Raw genomic sequence first — 17,785 nt, forward strand, 5'->3', positions numbered from 1 at the left:
TAGTTATTCATTCATAATGGATCATAAGCGAAAGATTTGTGAATGGGTTAAGAACTTGAAGATGCCTGATGGTATGCATCAAATTTGGAAAAACGTGTTGATATGGCGCAAGGAAAGTTACATGGGATGAAAAGCCATGATTTTCATGTTTTCATGGAAACTTTACTCCCCATTGCATTTAGTAGCTTGCTTGCCCGAATCTGGAAGCCTGTGACAGAAATTAGCTTGTTCTTCAAAGACTTGTGTTCCAGTACGTTGAGGGTAGACAACCTGGATCGGATGCATCAGAATATTCCTATAATAACAAGTAAGTTGGAGAAAATTATTCCACCGGGGTTCTTTGATGTGATGGAACATCTTCCAATTCACCTTGCGAAGGAAGCTCGACTCGGAGGCCCAGTTCATTGTCGTTGGATGTATCCCTTCGAGAGGTAATAGGTGTAAATTTTTATTTATTTCTCTCCACTAATTTATTTTAAAAAAATCACGCTTAAAATAATATTATGCAGAACTATTGGCAAGTCTAAATGGGGTATCAAGCAGAAACATAGAGTTGAAGGATCAATTTGCGAAGCCTACCTTGCTAAGGAAACAACTCATTTCTGTTCTTACTACTTTGGGAATGATGTGCCATGCTTGCGAAACAGACCCAATCGGCATTATGAAGGAGGTGAGAATGATGCTTTAGCGAAGCTAATATCAATCTTCAATCAACCGGGTTCAGGTTCAAAAAAACGTACAAGACAATTTAATGATATGGAGTCTAAATCTGCATCGATACATGTCTTGCTAAATTGCCCGGAAGTTCAACGATATTATGAGTAAGTTATTATTATTTTGCACTAAATATCCAAGTACAAAGCATAACAACTAACTCAAACTCCATTTTGTCGGACAGCTACTTTGTGCATCTAAATGGCATTGAAAAAGTGTACGACCAGTTTGGGAAGTGGTTTAACAATTATGTAAGTGTTACAGCCTTTTCACAAAGCTAATATAATTTAAAAAGTGCGCATTATATTATTGCTAACTTACTATTTCTTAACTACTAATAGGTTTACAGTACAGAGTATGGTTACCATGACCAACTTTTAAAGGACATATCTTGGGGACCCGGTATGGTCTATTCTATGGACAAATATGTGGTAAATGGTTTTAAATTTACTACCGAAGAACGATCTAAGCATAGGAAAACTAACAACATCGGGGTTTGGGTTAAAGGTGGCGATGGAAACCAAGCCGGGGTCGATTATTATGGTGTAATTAAGGAGATCCTAGAACTGGAATATTCTGGTGGTGGCAAAAAATGAATTGTACTTTTTCGGTGCAAGTGGTTTGATCCAACCCCAAATAGAGGTATAAGGGTACTCAAGCAGTATAACATCATAGAAGTAAATCACACGAGGGAGTATGCGGCTTATGATCCTTTCATTATTGCACAAAATGTTAGACAAGTGTACTATGCTCCTTATCCCTTGCGTCCAGATAAGTCTGCTTGGTGGGTGGTAATTAAAGTCAAGCCTGTGGGTCGAGTGGAAGTGGAGAATGTGTTGCTTGTTGCGTTTCAGGATGACGACATATCAGTTGTTCACCAAACAGTTGACAATGAGTTAGAAGATTATTTAGAGCATGCAAAACACATATTGGAAGAAATAAATGCAGAAGATATTAATGCAGAGGTGAACGAATGTAATAATGGAAATGAAACAACTGATGAGGAAGAATGGTCAGAAGAGGGAGATGGGGATGGGGATGAGGATTAATAGCAATTAGTAAGTATTTTTTTTAGACTTACATATTTTCTTTACATGTTTAAAATTAGTAGCTGATTGTTTACTTCCTATTTATAGGTTCTATCTGGAATGGTTTAGCTTTATTACTCGATTTTCGAATACTATCTGTGTTTTGAAATTGGCAACTTTTATGAAATTACATTTTTGTGCGTCTTTATTCTTCCTCCTTAGCCTCTTAAAAGCATCCTTATGTTGTTTCTTTCTCTTTTGTTTCCTTTCAGATACCTCAACGAAGACATTCTTTGAGCCATTTCGACATTTTAGAGATCTAAGAGGGGTAATGCACTTGACAATCTTGACGGTGTAGTGGTACGTTTTATGATTTTTTCCCTTTTGTAGAATTTTACCTTACTAATCCTATTGAGGCAAACTAACATATCTATGTACCATAGTATACCACTGGTATATCTGTGTATATCAATCTGTTGTTCATATGCAAACTACAACCTGCATATTCTGACCTCATATGGCAAATTACCGACCTCATGAGGTCAGTTTTCTGCAAAATATTCCCAGAAATTGCAAATTACCGACCTCATGAGGTCGGTTTTCTGCAAAATTATGCAAATTACCGACCTCATGAGGTCGGTTTTATGCATAATATTCCCAGAAATTGCAAATTACCGACCTCATGAGGTCGGTTTTATGCAAAATATATCATATATTCATATATTCATATAAATTACCGATCTCATGAGGTCGTTAAACTCATATCGTTATATTATTAATATAATTTACCGACCTAATGAGGTCGGTATTTTATTTAATTAATACCCGGCTAAAAAAACTTTACCGACCCACTATTTTCCGACCTGATTTTGAGGTCAGTTTTTGGCCAAAACCGACCTCATGAGGTCGGAAATAGCCATTTTTTGAGGTCCGTAAAACTTGTTTTTTTAGTAGTGGTTAATTCATGTGCTTGATGTGATTTTCTTAAATTGGAGTCATTTTGGGCCTAATTTCTGAGTATATAAAAGTTGAACACAATAAAGTTAAACATATATTATAAAATAAGAAAGTGAAAATTTCGTTGAAATTGTTCACCCCACGGATCAAATCGTATCACTAGATTTTTCGAAGAAAATAGACTTGATATTTGATTCACATATTACAAAAGATTTATAGGGGGAGAAGAAAAAGAAAAAAGGAAATAACATATTGTGGTAGCTTGCTCACTACTAAAATAATAGGGATTTGCGACCAAAAATTTCGACCACACAAAGTCGAAAAAGCTTTTATTTCGACCAATTTTTCGACCACGGGCATAGGTCGCTAACAGGTTGGTCGATTTTTTTTTCGACCACACGTGGTCGAAATCACATTCTACCGGAATTAAGGAAAAAACTGTTTTGTGGTCGAAAAAATTATTTTTAGATTAAATTATATTTAACTTTTTCGACTATGTGTGGTCGAAAACATTATTTATATTAAATATAAAAAGAAATTTATTTTCCCAATTTCGATCACATGTGGTCGAAATTGTAAATTGGGCCCAGATTTTCGACTACATGTGGTCGAAATCTGGCAACAATATTGCTAAATTGTATTTTCTGAGTACAATTTCGACCTCATGTGGTTGAAATTGTGAAATATCTAGGCTGATTTTTGACCACCTGTGGTCGAAAATCTAGAATATTTTTTCCAGCATTTGCCTGCTTTTGGCAGCCCACGAGCCAATTTCCAAATAACAAATTCATCAACCAAAACAGTCATTCAATTCATCAACAATGCAACACAACAATCATAAACAATGTTCAAACACTTGAACACTTAAACATTGTCCATTCAAACACTTATAAACAATCAAATTCAAACACTTAAATATCATAAACTACATTCATACACTTAAACATCATAAACTACATTCAAACACTTACACATCTTAAAATTAAAAGTACTTCTAGTTCAAATTAAAACTACATTCAAACCCTTAAACATAATATACATATCCATTTAAACATAGCAGAATTAGAATCCAAAAGCACACTAATAAAAAAGATCAACGTTCGGTGTTAGAGACATGATCTGTATCCTCCCCACTAGACTCATCGACAAGAGCATGATTTATGTCAGCTTGTGACCTACGTAGTCTACCTTGGGAAGGTCGGGGTTGGCTAGGGGATGTGACCTACGAGCATCCCAGGACATAGGGGAATCGGAAACGGCCGCGAATTAAGTAAGCTATTAATCTAGGCTTTCATACCCAACATCCTGGCCTCCGAGGAATTAAGTGTTCTTGTTAGCAGGTCAACTTGATGCTTCATAGCTTCATGCTCCTTAGGATCAACTGCCCTATCATCAGTAACACCTACGGCTTCAAGGGCACACGGGTATCGACGAAAGGCTCGATTAGCCATCCCATAAACTGTCCTATGCCTTGTTGGGGGAGCAACCTTCTCAATCCACTGTTGCTATATTAAGTCGTCGGTAATCGGCGTGCTACTTGGCTGAGTGGCTCAAAACTCCCCAAAGTGTTGTTGAAATTCGTTCTGAAATTGAAGGATACAATGTTAATAGTCTAATTTAGTACAAAAAATATATTATTATTGTTAACTAACGACTTACCCAAGTTCGCTCAGCCCTTGGCTCAACTCATCGGTATGTACCATTGGCGTTCTTTTCCTTCCTTGTGTGAGTAATCTTGAAGATCTCATCTTGAGGTACTGCCTTGTCACACCCTAACAGTGTTAGGGCATGACGGGCACCCGACTCTCATCAGAGTTGAGCGAACCCTTAGACATTCACTCTATCAAATCCTATCATTTCAAAAACTTTTAAGAATATAAAACTTTTCCAAATAGAAATTATTATCTTTATAACGATTATGAAAACTTTTAATCAAATAAGTACTTTAAACCAATTGAAGTCATCTAAAATTCATACTCTTTTAAAATCCACAAATGACTCAACTGACACCACTTTGTCGACATCTCGACAAACATACCACAGGACACTGTCTGCAGAAGTCTCTAAGAAGTAAACTGAACATTATGAGTCAGGACAGGGCCCTGACATACCCATAATCATACATATCGATACATGACTCAGCACAGCTCCAGAATGAGGTGGAACTTGCCAATCCCAACTGACGTCCAAGCATCCTAGCTATACACTTAACCTGCAAACAATCTCGGGCTGCGGGCATGAACGCAGCGTCCCCAGGCAAAAGGACGTCAGTACGGACAATGTACTGAGTATGTAAGGTGGTAACAAATCATAATCATAATTCGACTCAGGAGAGAAGAAATCATAATCTAACTTAATACCTGCAGCCTTCGTTGGAAGAAACATAAATGTGCACACAAAGTCTCAAAATAATCTTTAAGTAAATAATTCAATCCAATACACATGTCGCTTCCGAAATGTTAAAATAATGGTCCCTTCGGACAGCCGCTTCCAGCTAGTATCACAATAGTCCCTTCGGACGGCCGCTTCCGGCATAATAATGATGGCCCCTTCGGGCAGCCGCTTCCGGCTTAATAACGATGGCTCCTTCGGGCAGCCGCTTCCGGCTATCAACTCAAACTCGATACACAAATATCAATTTCAATTCATATCATAAGTTACTAATCAAGTCATCACAATCCAGTTATTAGCCTTAGTCTTTCATAAGAAGTTATTAAATTTGTATCTCACTAGACTTAGGAGGACATACTTCCAGGTTTAAGGGTAGAATTGTTATCAAATTCTTACTACTTATATTCTACTCAATTTCATCTTATTTCCCTACCCAAATAATAAATGATCATATCAATACAAAGGGATGATACTATGGAATGTGACATAAATTGTAAGTGAAATGAAGTAGTAAAATCTCGCACCCCCTTCGGAATGGTTTTGAAAATCAAACTTTATGTTTCCTTTAGTATAAAACTCATTTCCTCGAAATCATTAGTAAAACCATATACACAACTCAACTTGGAACCTTATGGGTGTTCCCTTTGGAACAGAATAGGAGTACAATATCAATAAGCCATCACAAGAAACATTTAGACCTTACTCGTCTAAGAATGGAATCATATGGAGTACATATAGAATGAATACCAACAAGAATCATGCCAAAGGAAGAAAGGTTTGCCTTACATACCTTTGCCGTTTTCCAGCTAACCACATCCCATCTTCGAGTCATGCTAATCTATCAACAATACCAATTTACCAACAATCAATCTAATATATATCCTTATAATCAACCCCTTAAACTTATCTCTATTTCTAACGGAATTTCGACAACATTTCCTTTATAAACTGGACAAACCCGAAAATCCAATTCAGCTAAATTATCAGCAACAACATCAAACAAAAATATCGACAATCAATATACATCATAACTCAGATATTTCCATCCATTTAACTCCACTGAAACAGCCCCACCTTCATAAACTCCCCAAAAATGCCAAACGAGCTTTTAACATTATTTCCTCCATTCTAATCCATTAAAACTCTAAACAAACATTTTAATAGCATAAAAGGAATCTTATACATACCTTAGAAGCAGCTCAACCACGAAAATATCATCCCCCAAGATCAATATTTAGCTTGAAACGATGACGACAACTCGTACTACACTTTATCCTTCACGAGCCTCGAGATTCGGGACCTCGAACTTGATCGATTCTCCACTTTCTCTCTCTAACTCTCCTCTCTCTCTCTCTCTAAAAGGTTCAGCTCTTTTTGGGGTTAAATGTCAAAAAATTGCACGAATTTCACCCTTATATAGGGGTCTTGGGTCGGTTCCCACCGACATTGAGTCGGGTTGGGCCGAGCCCACTGCCCAGCTTGACCTTTCTGCCTTAAAATGTCCATAACCGTTTATCCCTATGTCGTGTGAAGGCCCACGACCTATGGTTGGAAATCTAATGCAATTATCTACAAGTTCAGTATTTAGAGTTTTCCCAAATTCCCAAATAATGATGGGGTTATGGCCTCCCGAAGTCAGATCACCCAAAAACGTAACTTAAAAACATCTTTTTGGAGGGCTTACACTTGGATTTGGCTCAAGGGTCCTTCTTGAGGCTTGTTTAACTTCACATATATTGTCCATATAACTTGTCATATGTCCTTTATAAAAACCCCATCATGTGGGCCCCGTCTCAACTTACGGTTATGAGGGCTATATATCTTTTAACGTATCATTCCAAATATCATACTCATGTTGTCCTCATGCTAATACAGTAGAATTTCATCATTTATACTTATAATATTTGCTCCTCCTTGAGCTCATAATAAGCCATCTGCAGCCTTAGTAACGCGAAATTTTCTGGGGTGTAACATGCCTGACCCCTCTAGACCTCCTGCAAACAAATCAAGATTAACAACTAAAAAAGTAATGTGTTTCAGTTTTATGTTATGTACCATGATTCATGCACCATTTACATAATAGTTCTTCGTGAGATTGCAAAAAGAAGACAAGGGGCGGAATGAGTATACACAAGATTTCTTTGTCAAGGCTAATTATTCAAGAGTTAGTGAGGACCAAGAATAAACTGGAAAGCAATGTTTTTCAGTTTTGTTATGCACCATTTTATTCAACTAGCAAACTTGATTCTCATTTAACTCCTCCTACTAAACAATGAAATCTTAACTCACATATACTACCTAATTGTAGACGTGCACAATATTAAGGAAATTTAATAAAGATGACATGTTCAATCATGTGCAAAAGTTAGATACGTGAAGTCCCAACTTAGATACCAATCTCTTTGCCTTATAGTAATTATCGGATATCTCTAGAGTCGGGTCAACCAATTCATGCATGAGGTCAATCACAGAATCCATTGCCCCTTGGGAAACATTTTTATTTGTTTTGATACTCAATAGTCTACCAGCGATAGATAATTGAGAGTGGGTAGAACCATCATGTAAGGGCCTTACTAGTTTTTTTTTTTTTTAACTTTTTATAAAAACGGCTGGCCTCTTCATTGGGAGGTTCTTCAACATGACCTCCTGATTCAAAGCCCCAATTCATGCCATAAGCATCCTAAACCATGTCGTACATTCTAGAATTCTGGACATTAGGTTCTACCATTCTACTACTTTCACTAACAACAAAGTTCTGAAATCCACCCAAATTATTACGCGTTTCTCCATGACTAGTCCAAACTGTATAATTACTTTTAAAACCTTTTTCCATTAGATGTCACCTAAAAATCTCTGGGGTCTTTAATTTCATACATTCACATTTAGAACAAGGACACCTAACCACACCATGAATTGTAAAATCCTCAAGTGTTTTAGCATAGTCAACAAAATCATAAACGCCGGCTACAAATTCATTCTTCAACCCAAATCGACCAGGATTAGTTCTACCATACATCCAACTACGAGATTCCATCTACACAAATTGCAGAAAGTTTGAACTTGTTAAACCATATTTAATTTATATGATTAGTAAAAGAATTTTATTTCAAAGTATAACTTTCCTACCTTGTAATTAGGGGTGGGCACTGTACGGTATATACCGAATACCATACTGATACCAAAGTTTTTAATACCGCGGTTTTGGTATTACGGTATTTGGTATGGTATTTGGTATGAATTTAAATTTTCTTTGGTATTCGGTACGGTATTTGGTATTTATAAAATGGATACCGAGATACCGTCTACCGTACCGAAGTTTATACTACATATATACAATCCGTATATATTATATTTACTACTGCTAAATATATAGACTAGATTTCGTAGAAAAAATTACATCACATCTCATTGAATGTCAATTTGTATCTGATAGAAAATTGTACCATCAAAGCTAACCTTTTATCCAATAGTACTAAACTTTCTTGGGCACAGTAGCTTTGTGTCAGGGCAAAGTCCTTTCATTTCATGCAAGGTCTAAGACTTAAGTCTACAGAGATAGATAGAAAGTCATCAAACTTCCAAAGCACTCTTCTCTATTTTGTTTCTCTTTAATCGTCTTTGGTCCATAACACAAAATTTGAACTTTCAAGACTGAGATCTTCCACTGCTCAATTGGTGTTTCCGATATATATTATTCCAAGTAAACTCCATTTCTCACTCTAAATCTTCTTCTCTGTTTCTCTTCTTTTCTGTCGCTTAATTGTTGATGCTTTTGCTGATTATTTTTGTTCATATAGATGGCAGAGCTTGAAGTTATAATAGATGAAAGTTGGGGTTCAAATGAAATCACAGCTACAAGTGGAACTGATTCAAAGAGAAGGAAATCCATAATGGAAAGATCTGTTGTATGGGATCATTTCGAAAAGATCTATGGTCCTAACAGGGAACTGACTGTAAAATGTAAGTATAGTGCTTTTCCATATCCAAATTTTAAGATTAAAAATTGTACCTCGGGATTGAATTATCATATGGGTAGGTGCTCGAAATTTCCCCATAATTTTGAAACTAATCAAAGGTTATTAGGCTTTCAAAAAATTCAAGGTGGTAAAAAGTCGAGTGAGGGAATGCTTGTCCCTTGGAAATTTGATCAGGAATTGTGTAGGGCTGCTTTAGCTAGGATGATAATCGTTGACGAACTACCTTTTCGTTTTGTTGAAAAGGAAAGTTTTAAGAATTTCATGAATGGCACACAACCTCAATTTCACATTCCCTCTCGTAAAATAATAACTAGGGATTGTTTTGACCTATATGTTGAAGAGAAACACAAACTGAAGAGACTTTTGACTGAAACACGACAAAGAGTTTGTCTTACTACGGATGCATGGACCTCATTGCAAAAAATTAATTATATATGTCTCACGATTCACTATATCGATAAAGATTGGACTATGCGTAAAAGAATAATAAACTTTTGTCCAATTGCTAGTCATAAAGGTGAAGATATAGCATGTGTTATTTCAAAGTGCTTGCTTGATTGGGGTTTAGAAAAAGTCTTCACTGTTACAGTTGATAATGCTAGTTCAAATGACATCGCAGTGAAAGAATTGTCTAAGCAATTTAGTAAATGGGGAACTAATTTGATGGACGGTAATCACCTTCATATGAGATGTATGGCTCGCATTCTCAATCTTGTTGTTCAAGGTGGCTTGAAAGAAGTGGGCGATTTTGTGAAACATGTTAGACAGGTAGTAAGATACATTAGACAATCCCCGGCAAGGTTGAATAAGTTTAAAGAATGTTGTGAACTTGAAACGACAATATGTACGAAATCATTATGCCTAGATGTTCCAACTAGGTGGAACTCCACCTATTTGATGTTAAAAGTGGCACAAGAATTCGAGGATGCATTTGTAAGTTATGGTGCTCTTGATCGTGGATTGTTGCATTATCTTCTTACTCATGTTTGTGAAGATGGAAAATCTACAGGTTCACTTTTAAGCATTGATTGGAAAACTATAAGGCATATGGTAACATTTCTTGAAACTTTCTACGAACTTACCTTGAAGGTCTCAGGTTCTCTTTATGTTACATCAAATGTTCACTTTATTGAAATATGTGAGCTTCATTATGTTTTGAAAGGTTTAATAGAAAATGAAGATTCTGATTTGAGTTCAATGGCAACCAACATGAAAAAGAAATTTGACAAATATTGGGGTGAACTGGAAAAGATGAATAAAATGATTTTTATTACTTGTATTTTGGATCCGCGCTACAAGGATGAGTATGTTACTTATGCACTAGTGAGTATGTATGGAGAAGAAAAGGGAGAAAAAATAATAGGTGATGTGAAAAAGTACATGATTTCTTTGTTTAATGAGTATGCAAAACAACATTCAAAAAAGTCTCAAAGTTCATCATCTTCATCTGTTTCTTCATCTGGTAACACATTGGACTCACCAAGTGTAAGTAGTCATCAAAGTCAATCTAAAAAATCAGTTGCAACATTTACGCAACAATTCAAGAAACATAAAGCTGAGAGTGGTAGTTCAGATGCTAAAACAGAGTTAGACAAGTATCTAGGTGAAGCAAGTGAGAATGGAAGTGATGGTACTGATATCTTGCCTTGGTGGAAAATGAACTCACCTAGATTTCCTATTCTTGCTGAAATGGCTCGTGATGTGTTAGCAATTCCCGTTTCTAGTGTGGCTTCAGAGAGTGCATTTAGTACGGGAGGGCGTATTCTTGATTCATTTAGGAGTTCATTGACTCCCAAATTGGTGCAAGCTCTTGTGTGCTCTCAAGATTGGATTCGAGAGGACTCACGTCCGGTTGGAGTCGAGGAAGATTTAGATCATTTGGAGCAATTTGAACTTGGTAAGAATATTTCGTTTGAATGAGCTCTATATTGATATTGCAAATAGTTTATTTGTTTACATTGGATGACACTTATGTTTATTTCTTTTTAGATTTGGCCAAGAATGGAAGTTATTCTCGCATCATTGATATATAATTATAAGTCGCAACGTATGTGGTAACTTGGTAAGTATATTTATCTCCTTGTTCTAATATTCATGTCTCAACATCATAAAATCTAGCATGTGACCCTGCTGAATCTCATTTTCAAAATATCAACATCATAAGCATATAAATATAGAAACTAACGTACTGTTAATGCTGCCTGAAAGCTTTATAGGAGAAAAATGCCAAAGCAGACATGCATTCTGAAATAAAAAGAGGACAACTATCATTGACTTTTCTATTTTGGTGACAGCTTATAAATAGTTTCATGCTTTCAGTCTTTCACATGTGCGGCCTAGAGCTGCCTTTAATTTGTCTCTGCTATTTTTTCAATACATTAAGACTCGAAATGGTGGAAATGGCCTATTCTCTCTGCTACTTAATAAAATTTTTGGTGTAAAATTGTATAGGACTGAAGATTATGCTTAATCTTGGCTAATGTTGCTTAGACTTTGGAACTTTGACTACTCTATCGTGATTCAAATGTTCGTTGTGTAATTGATTAACGAAGAAAAATGTGTACTTTCTTTTAAATATGTCTATTTGTGGAAATCTCCTTGGACCAAAAATACACCAAAACAGTCCAAAAATTGTACCAAAACATGGCCAATGTAAAGTGTTCTCCTTAAAGCATGAGACTGAATAGAATAATTAGTATGCAAATTGGAGAAATCTGTGCTAACCTTTGTAGTCCAACCCCTTTTGATAGACTTGTGAACAGTAGTATTGGTAAAATTAAATTCATGATAAAGCCTACTGTTTTGTGAATACATGACAAGATTTATTTTTGAATTTTACATCATGACTTATTGAAAGTCTCATGTTTGATTATAATAGTGGTACCGAAACTGATTTGGTATTGCTAAGTGCTGGAAATATTATTTGATTTGCTACTTAATTAGTTGAGTTAAATAAGTGATTGGACCAAAACATAAGAAAGAATTTTGAGTATAAACACAAAGACAATAAAAAAATTAAAATAAGTAAAAATTAGAGGGATATTTGAGGTGAAATTAGACTGGTTGGTGCCCAAATACAAAGAAAAAAATCAAATCAATTTGTGTCACTATAAGATTATCTCAATTGATTTTATACTTGTAATTTTCCCTAACTTATACTGATTTTAGCTATTCTCTTGTACTTGGTATAGCATGAAATCAAATTAATTGCCGAAATCATAATATTACTAATTTAAGTGTAATAATTTTTATATTATTATCCTGGCATAACTAATTAATGAACCAAACGATACTGCTTTAAATTTTTAAAGACTTTAAATGATTCATATCACTTGGGGGTTTTTGTTTTCTACTTTAGCTTAAATAAAGAAGGAGAAAAAAAGGAACAGGACAATTCATCATCTAGCTGTCACCCACATCCTCCATGTTCCAAGCTCTAATCTTAAGGTATTAAAAAACAAAAACCATAAGAAGAAAAGCTGAAAGAAGGAATATACAGATTCTATAAGATTAATATTTCATTCAATATCAATATTTCAACACAACATTCAATTTCAATTCAAAATCCAAAAAAAATAACATAATATAAACCCTAAAACAAATATTGAACACTAAATAAAGTTATCAAATCTACTAAATATAGAAGGTAATGCAACTAATAACATGAGATTGAAATGCATTGCTAAGTGTTCATGACATTGAAAAAAAAAAACGTACCTGAAAATAATTAGCTTCGCCGCTGACGGTGGTCTGGCGGTGGTTGGAAAGGCAGTGGGTTGAGCGTCTGGGCTGGTGGGGTGGTGGTGTGGGTAGAGAGGAGAGGGAGAGAGGTGGTGTGTGTGGGTAGAGAGAGGAGAGGGATAGAGGAAAGAGAGAGAAAGAAGAAACCTTGAAATGAAAATTAAAGATCAGATCTGGTCTAAATGTGGTCCAATTTTCGACCACAATTAGTTTTTTTTTTTTAATTAAATGTTTCCCATTTATTATTTATACAAAATTTAATTTCGACTACACGTGGTCGAAATTATATATTCATGTTAAAAAATCAACCTCGTGTGATCGAAATCCTACAGAAAATAAAATAAAAATTAAATTCTTGATTTTTCGACGCACGTGATCGATTTTTTTCGACCAAAAATGTGGTCAAAATTTTTTGGTCGAAAATGCCCTTTTTTTTAGTAATGGATGCTGAAAATCTATAGAAACATTTTTTTTTTGTTGTTGTAAACTAGGGAATCCGCAGCTACTCTTTGGGGGGTTTGTTAATGAGGGAAATCGATCCCAAGTCACCCATATGGAAAATCACTCGTTGAACCAATTCAACCACTCTTGCGAGTTACAAAAACAATTTAGTTTCAAAATTGACAAAGTAAATTTGTGTGTTACTTCTTGTCATTTCCATCTGAATCTATTCCAAGGCCGAAGGTAAAAGAATTTCATGTTTCAATTTGTTTAAAACTTTATAGCATGAATTATTTTATGCAATTCTGCATATTTTTATTTCTTGTATAAAATTAAAAGTCCTACCTAATTATTTGATACAATTATAATATTTATATGGGAAACTACCCTTTTATTTTATTTTTTAAAAAAAGAACAAACCTAAAATTGGTTCGATAAAAGGTTCGATTTAATCGATTTTATATTTTTTTGCATGGATTTCCCTTCAAAGGCGTTGGTCTTTAATATTTTGCCCCTCAAATTGCTGGTCTTTCATTTTAGCTCTTCGCTTAAAAAAGTGGCCGAAAATACCCCAAGGTTCTGGGTTTGAAATCCCGCCAAGGCAAAAAAAAAAAAAAAAAAAAAGAATTTCACCAAAGCAAGACTTTCACGAAACCTCTGCCTTAAGGCCTAACATTTGCCCAAAACTAGGCCTATTTGGGCAAAAGTTAAGCCTTATGGCAGTTTTTTTTTTTTTTTTTTTTTTTTTTTTTGCGCGGATTGCCTTTCATTTGGGGTGGTCTTTAATTTTTGCCCTTCAAATTGGTGGTCTTTAAGTTTTGCCCTTCGCCTAATACCCAGAGATTGTGGGTTTGAACCACAGCTCAATAAAAAAAAAATCGCAAGGCAGAATTTTGCAAATTTGTCCATGCAAATTCTGCCTTAAGGCCCAAGGCAGAATTTGCATGGGCAATAAATCTGCCTGCGTCCATGCAAATTCTGCCTGAAGGGAAAATTTAAAGACCACCATTTTGAGGGGTAAAAATTAAAGACCACCCCCAGCGAAGGGCAATCCTGCAAATTGTCCTTAAGGCAGAGGTTTGCCTTAAGGCCTAATTTTGGGCAAAACTTAAGGCCTTACTTTTGCCTAATAAGCCTAATTTTGCTACGAACCTCTGTCTTGCGATTTTTTTTTATTGAGCCGGAATTCGGATCCAGAACCTTGAGGTATTAGGCGAAGGACAAAAATTAAAGACGAACAATTTGAGGGGCAAAAATTAAAGACCACCCCCAAATAAGGGCAATCGTGCAAATTGCCCTTTTTAAAGAACCACCGACACCCTTACCTCTAGGCATTTCGATCGAAGTAGTGTGTTGACTCAAAATTGGTTAAAGTTGGAGAATGAAATTGGAGGCAACCACTTGCACCAGAGTTACAACTTTCTGCATATTTTTATTTCTTGTATAAAATTAAAAGTCCTACCTAATTATTCGATACAATTATAATATTTATATTGGAAACTACACTTTTTTTTAAAAAAAAAAACAACCTAAAATCGGTTTGATAAGGTTCGATTTAATTGATTTTACATTTTTTTGGCGTGGATTTCCCTTCAAAGGTGTTGGTCTTTAATTTTTTGCCCCTCAAATTGCTGGTCTTTCATTTTTGCTCTTCGCTTAAAAAAGTGGCCGAAAATATCCCGAGGTTCTGGATTCGAACCCCCACTCAAGAAAAAAAAAAAAAATTCACAAGGCAAGACTTTCACAAAACCTCTGCCTTAAGGCCTAACATTTGCCCAAAACTAGGCCTATCCGGTCAAAAGTTTTTTTTTCCCCACCCATTTAGGAGGATTTATAGTGTTTCCACACTTCCCCTTCAGTGTGACTCGAACCCAGGACCTATCGGTCGTAGGTGGAGGTGCTTAACCACTGAGCCATCCTCACTTGTCCGGTCAAAAGTTAAGCTTTAAGGCAACTTTTTTTTTTTTTTGAGCGGATTGCCTTTCATTTGGGGTGGTCTTTAATTTTTGAGGGAAAATTTAAAGACCACCATTTTGAGGGGTAAAAATTAAAGATCACCCCAGCGAAGGGCAATCCTGCAAATTGCCTTTAAGGCAGAGGTTTGCCTTAAAGCCTAATTTTGGGCAAAACTTAAGGCCAAACTTTTGCCAATAAGCCTAATTTTGCTACGAACCTCTGCCTTGCAATTTTTCTTTTCATTGAGCCGGAATTCGAACCCAGAACCTTGAGATATTAGACGAAGGACAGAAATTTAAGACCAACAATTTGAGGGGCTAAAATTAAAGACCACCCCCGAATAAGGGCAATCGTGCAAATTGCCCTTTTTAAAGAGATCGAAGTAGTGTGTTGACTTAAAATTGGTTAAAGTTGGAGAATGAAATTGGACGCAACCACATGCACCAGAGTTACAACTTTCTGAACACAAAAAGTGGGACAACTTCATTGAGATCAAATGCGACCGCAGTGCATATTGTGAACTTAGTTCATACTGTAATTTTTTCTTTTAATTTGTTTAATTATATGGTTTTTGAAGATCAAACGGCACGAAATTAACAGAGAAGATATAACAAAAGTAATAGTGCAACATTAGTATTCCAGGCAACAAAGCATGCACAGGACACTTATTACGCATGCATAATGCATTACGTTATTTATTCTTACATCAAGGGAAAGACAACATGTAGGGAACTTAGGCCTTACATTACATATTTCACACTATTTTAGCTTTATCAGAAATCTGAAGCGTGATGATCAGGCTTCAGCCTTTTCGATTCTCTTATCCTTTATGAACACAAAGGCTTTCGGTTCCTTTGTGAGAACCAAACGCCTGTATCCATTTTGCTCGACGATGCCAATGTTTTGGCAAGTAAACTCCTCTCCATAGGGACAGAAGACTAGCTTATACGTCGAGCCACCAAGAGACTTAATCTGAAACCAGCTGTTCACGTCGAGGGGATTACCTTTCTTTGCACCTGTGCTTAAGGTGTAGAGCTTCGCCGGTTTAGGGTAGTGGTCAACCTTCCAAACAGTCAGGTTAGCACACAAATACGTATCGAGATAGAAAATGATGTTTACCGGAGAGGATTCCACAATCTTCTGACGTTTGAGATCTTTGGGCTTGAAGTAGACCCCGAGACCATTGTCGAGGTCATTGGGGGATTGCACCACTGATTTGGGACAAACGTTGTGCTCCTGATATCCAATATTAGCAAGAAATACACCTCCACCACCAGCTCCCCAAATAGCTGAATTTATGAAGTACCTAGTGTTTTTGTTGAGGGGATGACCATCGGTATCGAGTACATATCTTAATAGTTGGTTTGGATCATCATTTGTGCAAGTTGCTAAGGTAGACAAGGGAAGGAATGCTAGGGAAAACAAGAGCAAGATGATCTTCATCTTTGTTATATTATTTGTTTCTTTTGTTGGATATTTTTGGATGCTTAATTTGTTCTTGTTAACCTTGAATTTATAGAGAAGATTTGCCCTGATTTCTATCCAATGTGTCTAACGTGTGTTTATGACATTATTGTCATTTCTCTACCTACGTTCTTTTTCCTAATTTAATATGTTTACATCGTTCATGATAAGTTCTAACTTTATTGTAAGACTCGATATCGTGGCACAAAATAAATGCGTAAAGACAAATATATATATATATATATATATATATATTTCCCTGCAAATTAAATTAAATAGAACACAGATCATAATCACTTCTTTTACCACTAAAGACTAATTCTTCTGAGCTGATATGCCAAAAAATTAATCACTACCACCATAAAAAATGTATCAAATTAAAATGGTACACCTTTTTAATAAAAATTACAAGTTTGGCATCTAAATTCTAAAATGGTACAATTTGGAAGGAAATGACTATTTACTTACACGATAAACGATCTGAACATATAGTAAACGAACGAACATAAAATTTACCACTTGAATGTGAAACATAACTTGGTCTCAATGAACCATCAGATTAAGAATTCATTGACATCCAATAAAGGTTGGTGATTAATAGTGGCGGATCCTGGATTTTCACTTGGGGGGTTAAAAAAAAAACAACAAAAGCTAAATATAAAAATTAATGTTGTTGATGGGAATCAAACCTAGGATGCTAGAGATAATTTTGAACACCCTGGACCACTTGAGCTAACCTTTTGCATATGTTCAAGGTGTTCAAAAACTAATATATGTACATAAACACAGAAAATCTATTCTATATATACACTGTAACTTTTTGCAGAGGATGTTCGTGAACACCCTCACCTCCACTTAAATCCGCCCCTGATTATTACCAGTTAGTAGCATGAGAATTTTAAATATTCTTATTGCTTGCAGGAAAAATAAAATAAACTCATAAGCAATTTTCTGTTAATAATGATATTTATGTGTCCACTTCCGATGTCTATCTCAGATACACATTCAATTATTTTGCGTAATCAGGTTTTCACTTTTCACATAAAACAGCAAACCTATATAAATCCAATTTACTGTAAAATTCCACGCAACTACTGTGGTCAATTAATCAATTAG

At 35.6% G+C, this 17,785-nt stretch overlaps 1 protein-coding gene and 2 long non-coding RNA genes across 3 annotated transcripts; 1 reads left to right on the plus strand and 2 right to left on the minus strand.

Annotated features, from left to right (window-relative positions):
- Nucleotides 1-704: 704 nt before the first annotated feature.
- On the plus strand, nt 705-1,179 carry LOC132602469 (uncharacterized). Its single transcript, XR_009567794.1, has 3 exons — nt 705-821; nt 899-965; nt 1,056-1,179. It is a non-coding gene; the product is annotated as an uncharacterized LOC132602469 (long non-coding RNA).
- A 2,458-nt stretch (nt 1,180-3,637) lies between these two features.
- On the minus strand, nt 3,638-13,066 carry LOC132602470 (uncharacterized). Its single transcript, XR_009567795.1, has 5 exons — nt 12,785-13,066; nt 6,278-7,084; nt 5,881-5,928; nt 4,359-4,928; nt 3,638-4,282 (listed from the first exon to the last, which is right to left on the minus strand). It is a non-coding gene; the product is annotated as an uncharacterized LOC132602470 (long non-coding RNA).
- Nucleotides 13,067-15,813: 2,747 nt separating this feature from the next.
- On the minus strand, nt 15,814-16,700 carry LOC132603926 (latex serine proteinase inhibitor-like). The gene has a single exon (XM_060317234.1). It carries the CDS (start codon nt 16,646-16,648, stop codon nt 16,001-16,003), a length of 648 nt encoding a protein of 215 aa, XP_060173217.1. The 5' UTR covers nt 16,649-16,700; the 3' UTR covers nt 15,814-16,000.
- Nucleotides 16,701-17,785: the final 1,085 nt, after the last annotated feature.

Source organism: Lycium barbarum, chromosome 7 (assembly GCF_019175385.1).
Source record: "Lycium barbarum isolate Lr01 chromosome 7, ASM1917538v2, whole genome shotgun sequence".
Classification (NCBI taxonomy): domain Eukaryota; kingdom Viridiplantae; phylum Streptophyta; class Magnoliopsida; order Solanales; family Solanaceae; genus Lycium; species Lycium barbarum.

Coding starts and splice junctions, on each gene's coding strand:
- LOC132603926 (XM_060317234.1), bottom strand. CDS start 16,648: ATGAAGATCATCTTGCTCTTGTTTTCCCTAGCATTCCTTCCCTTGTCT.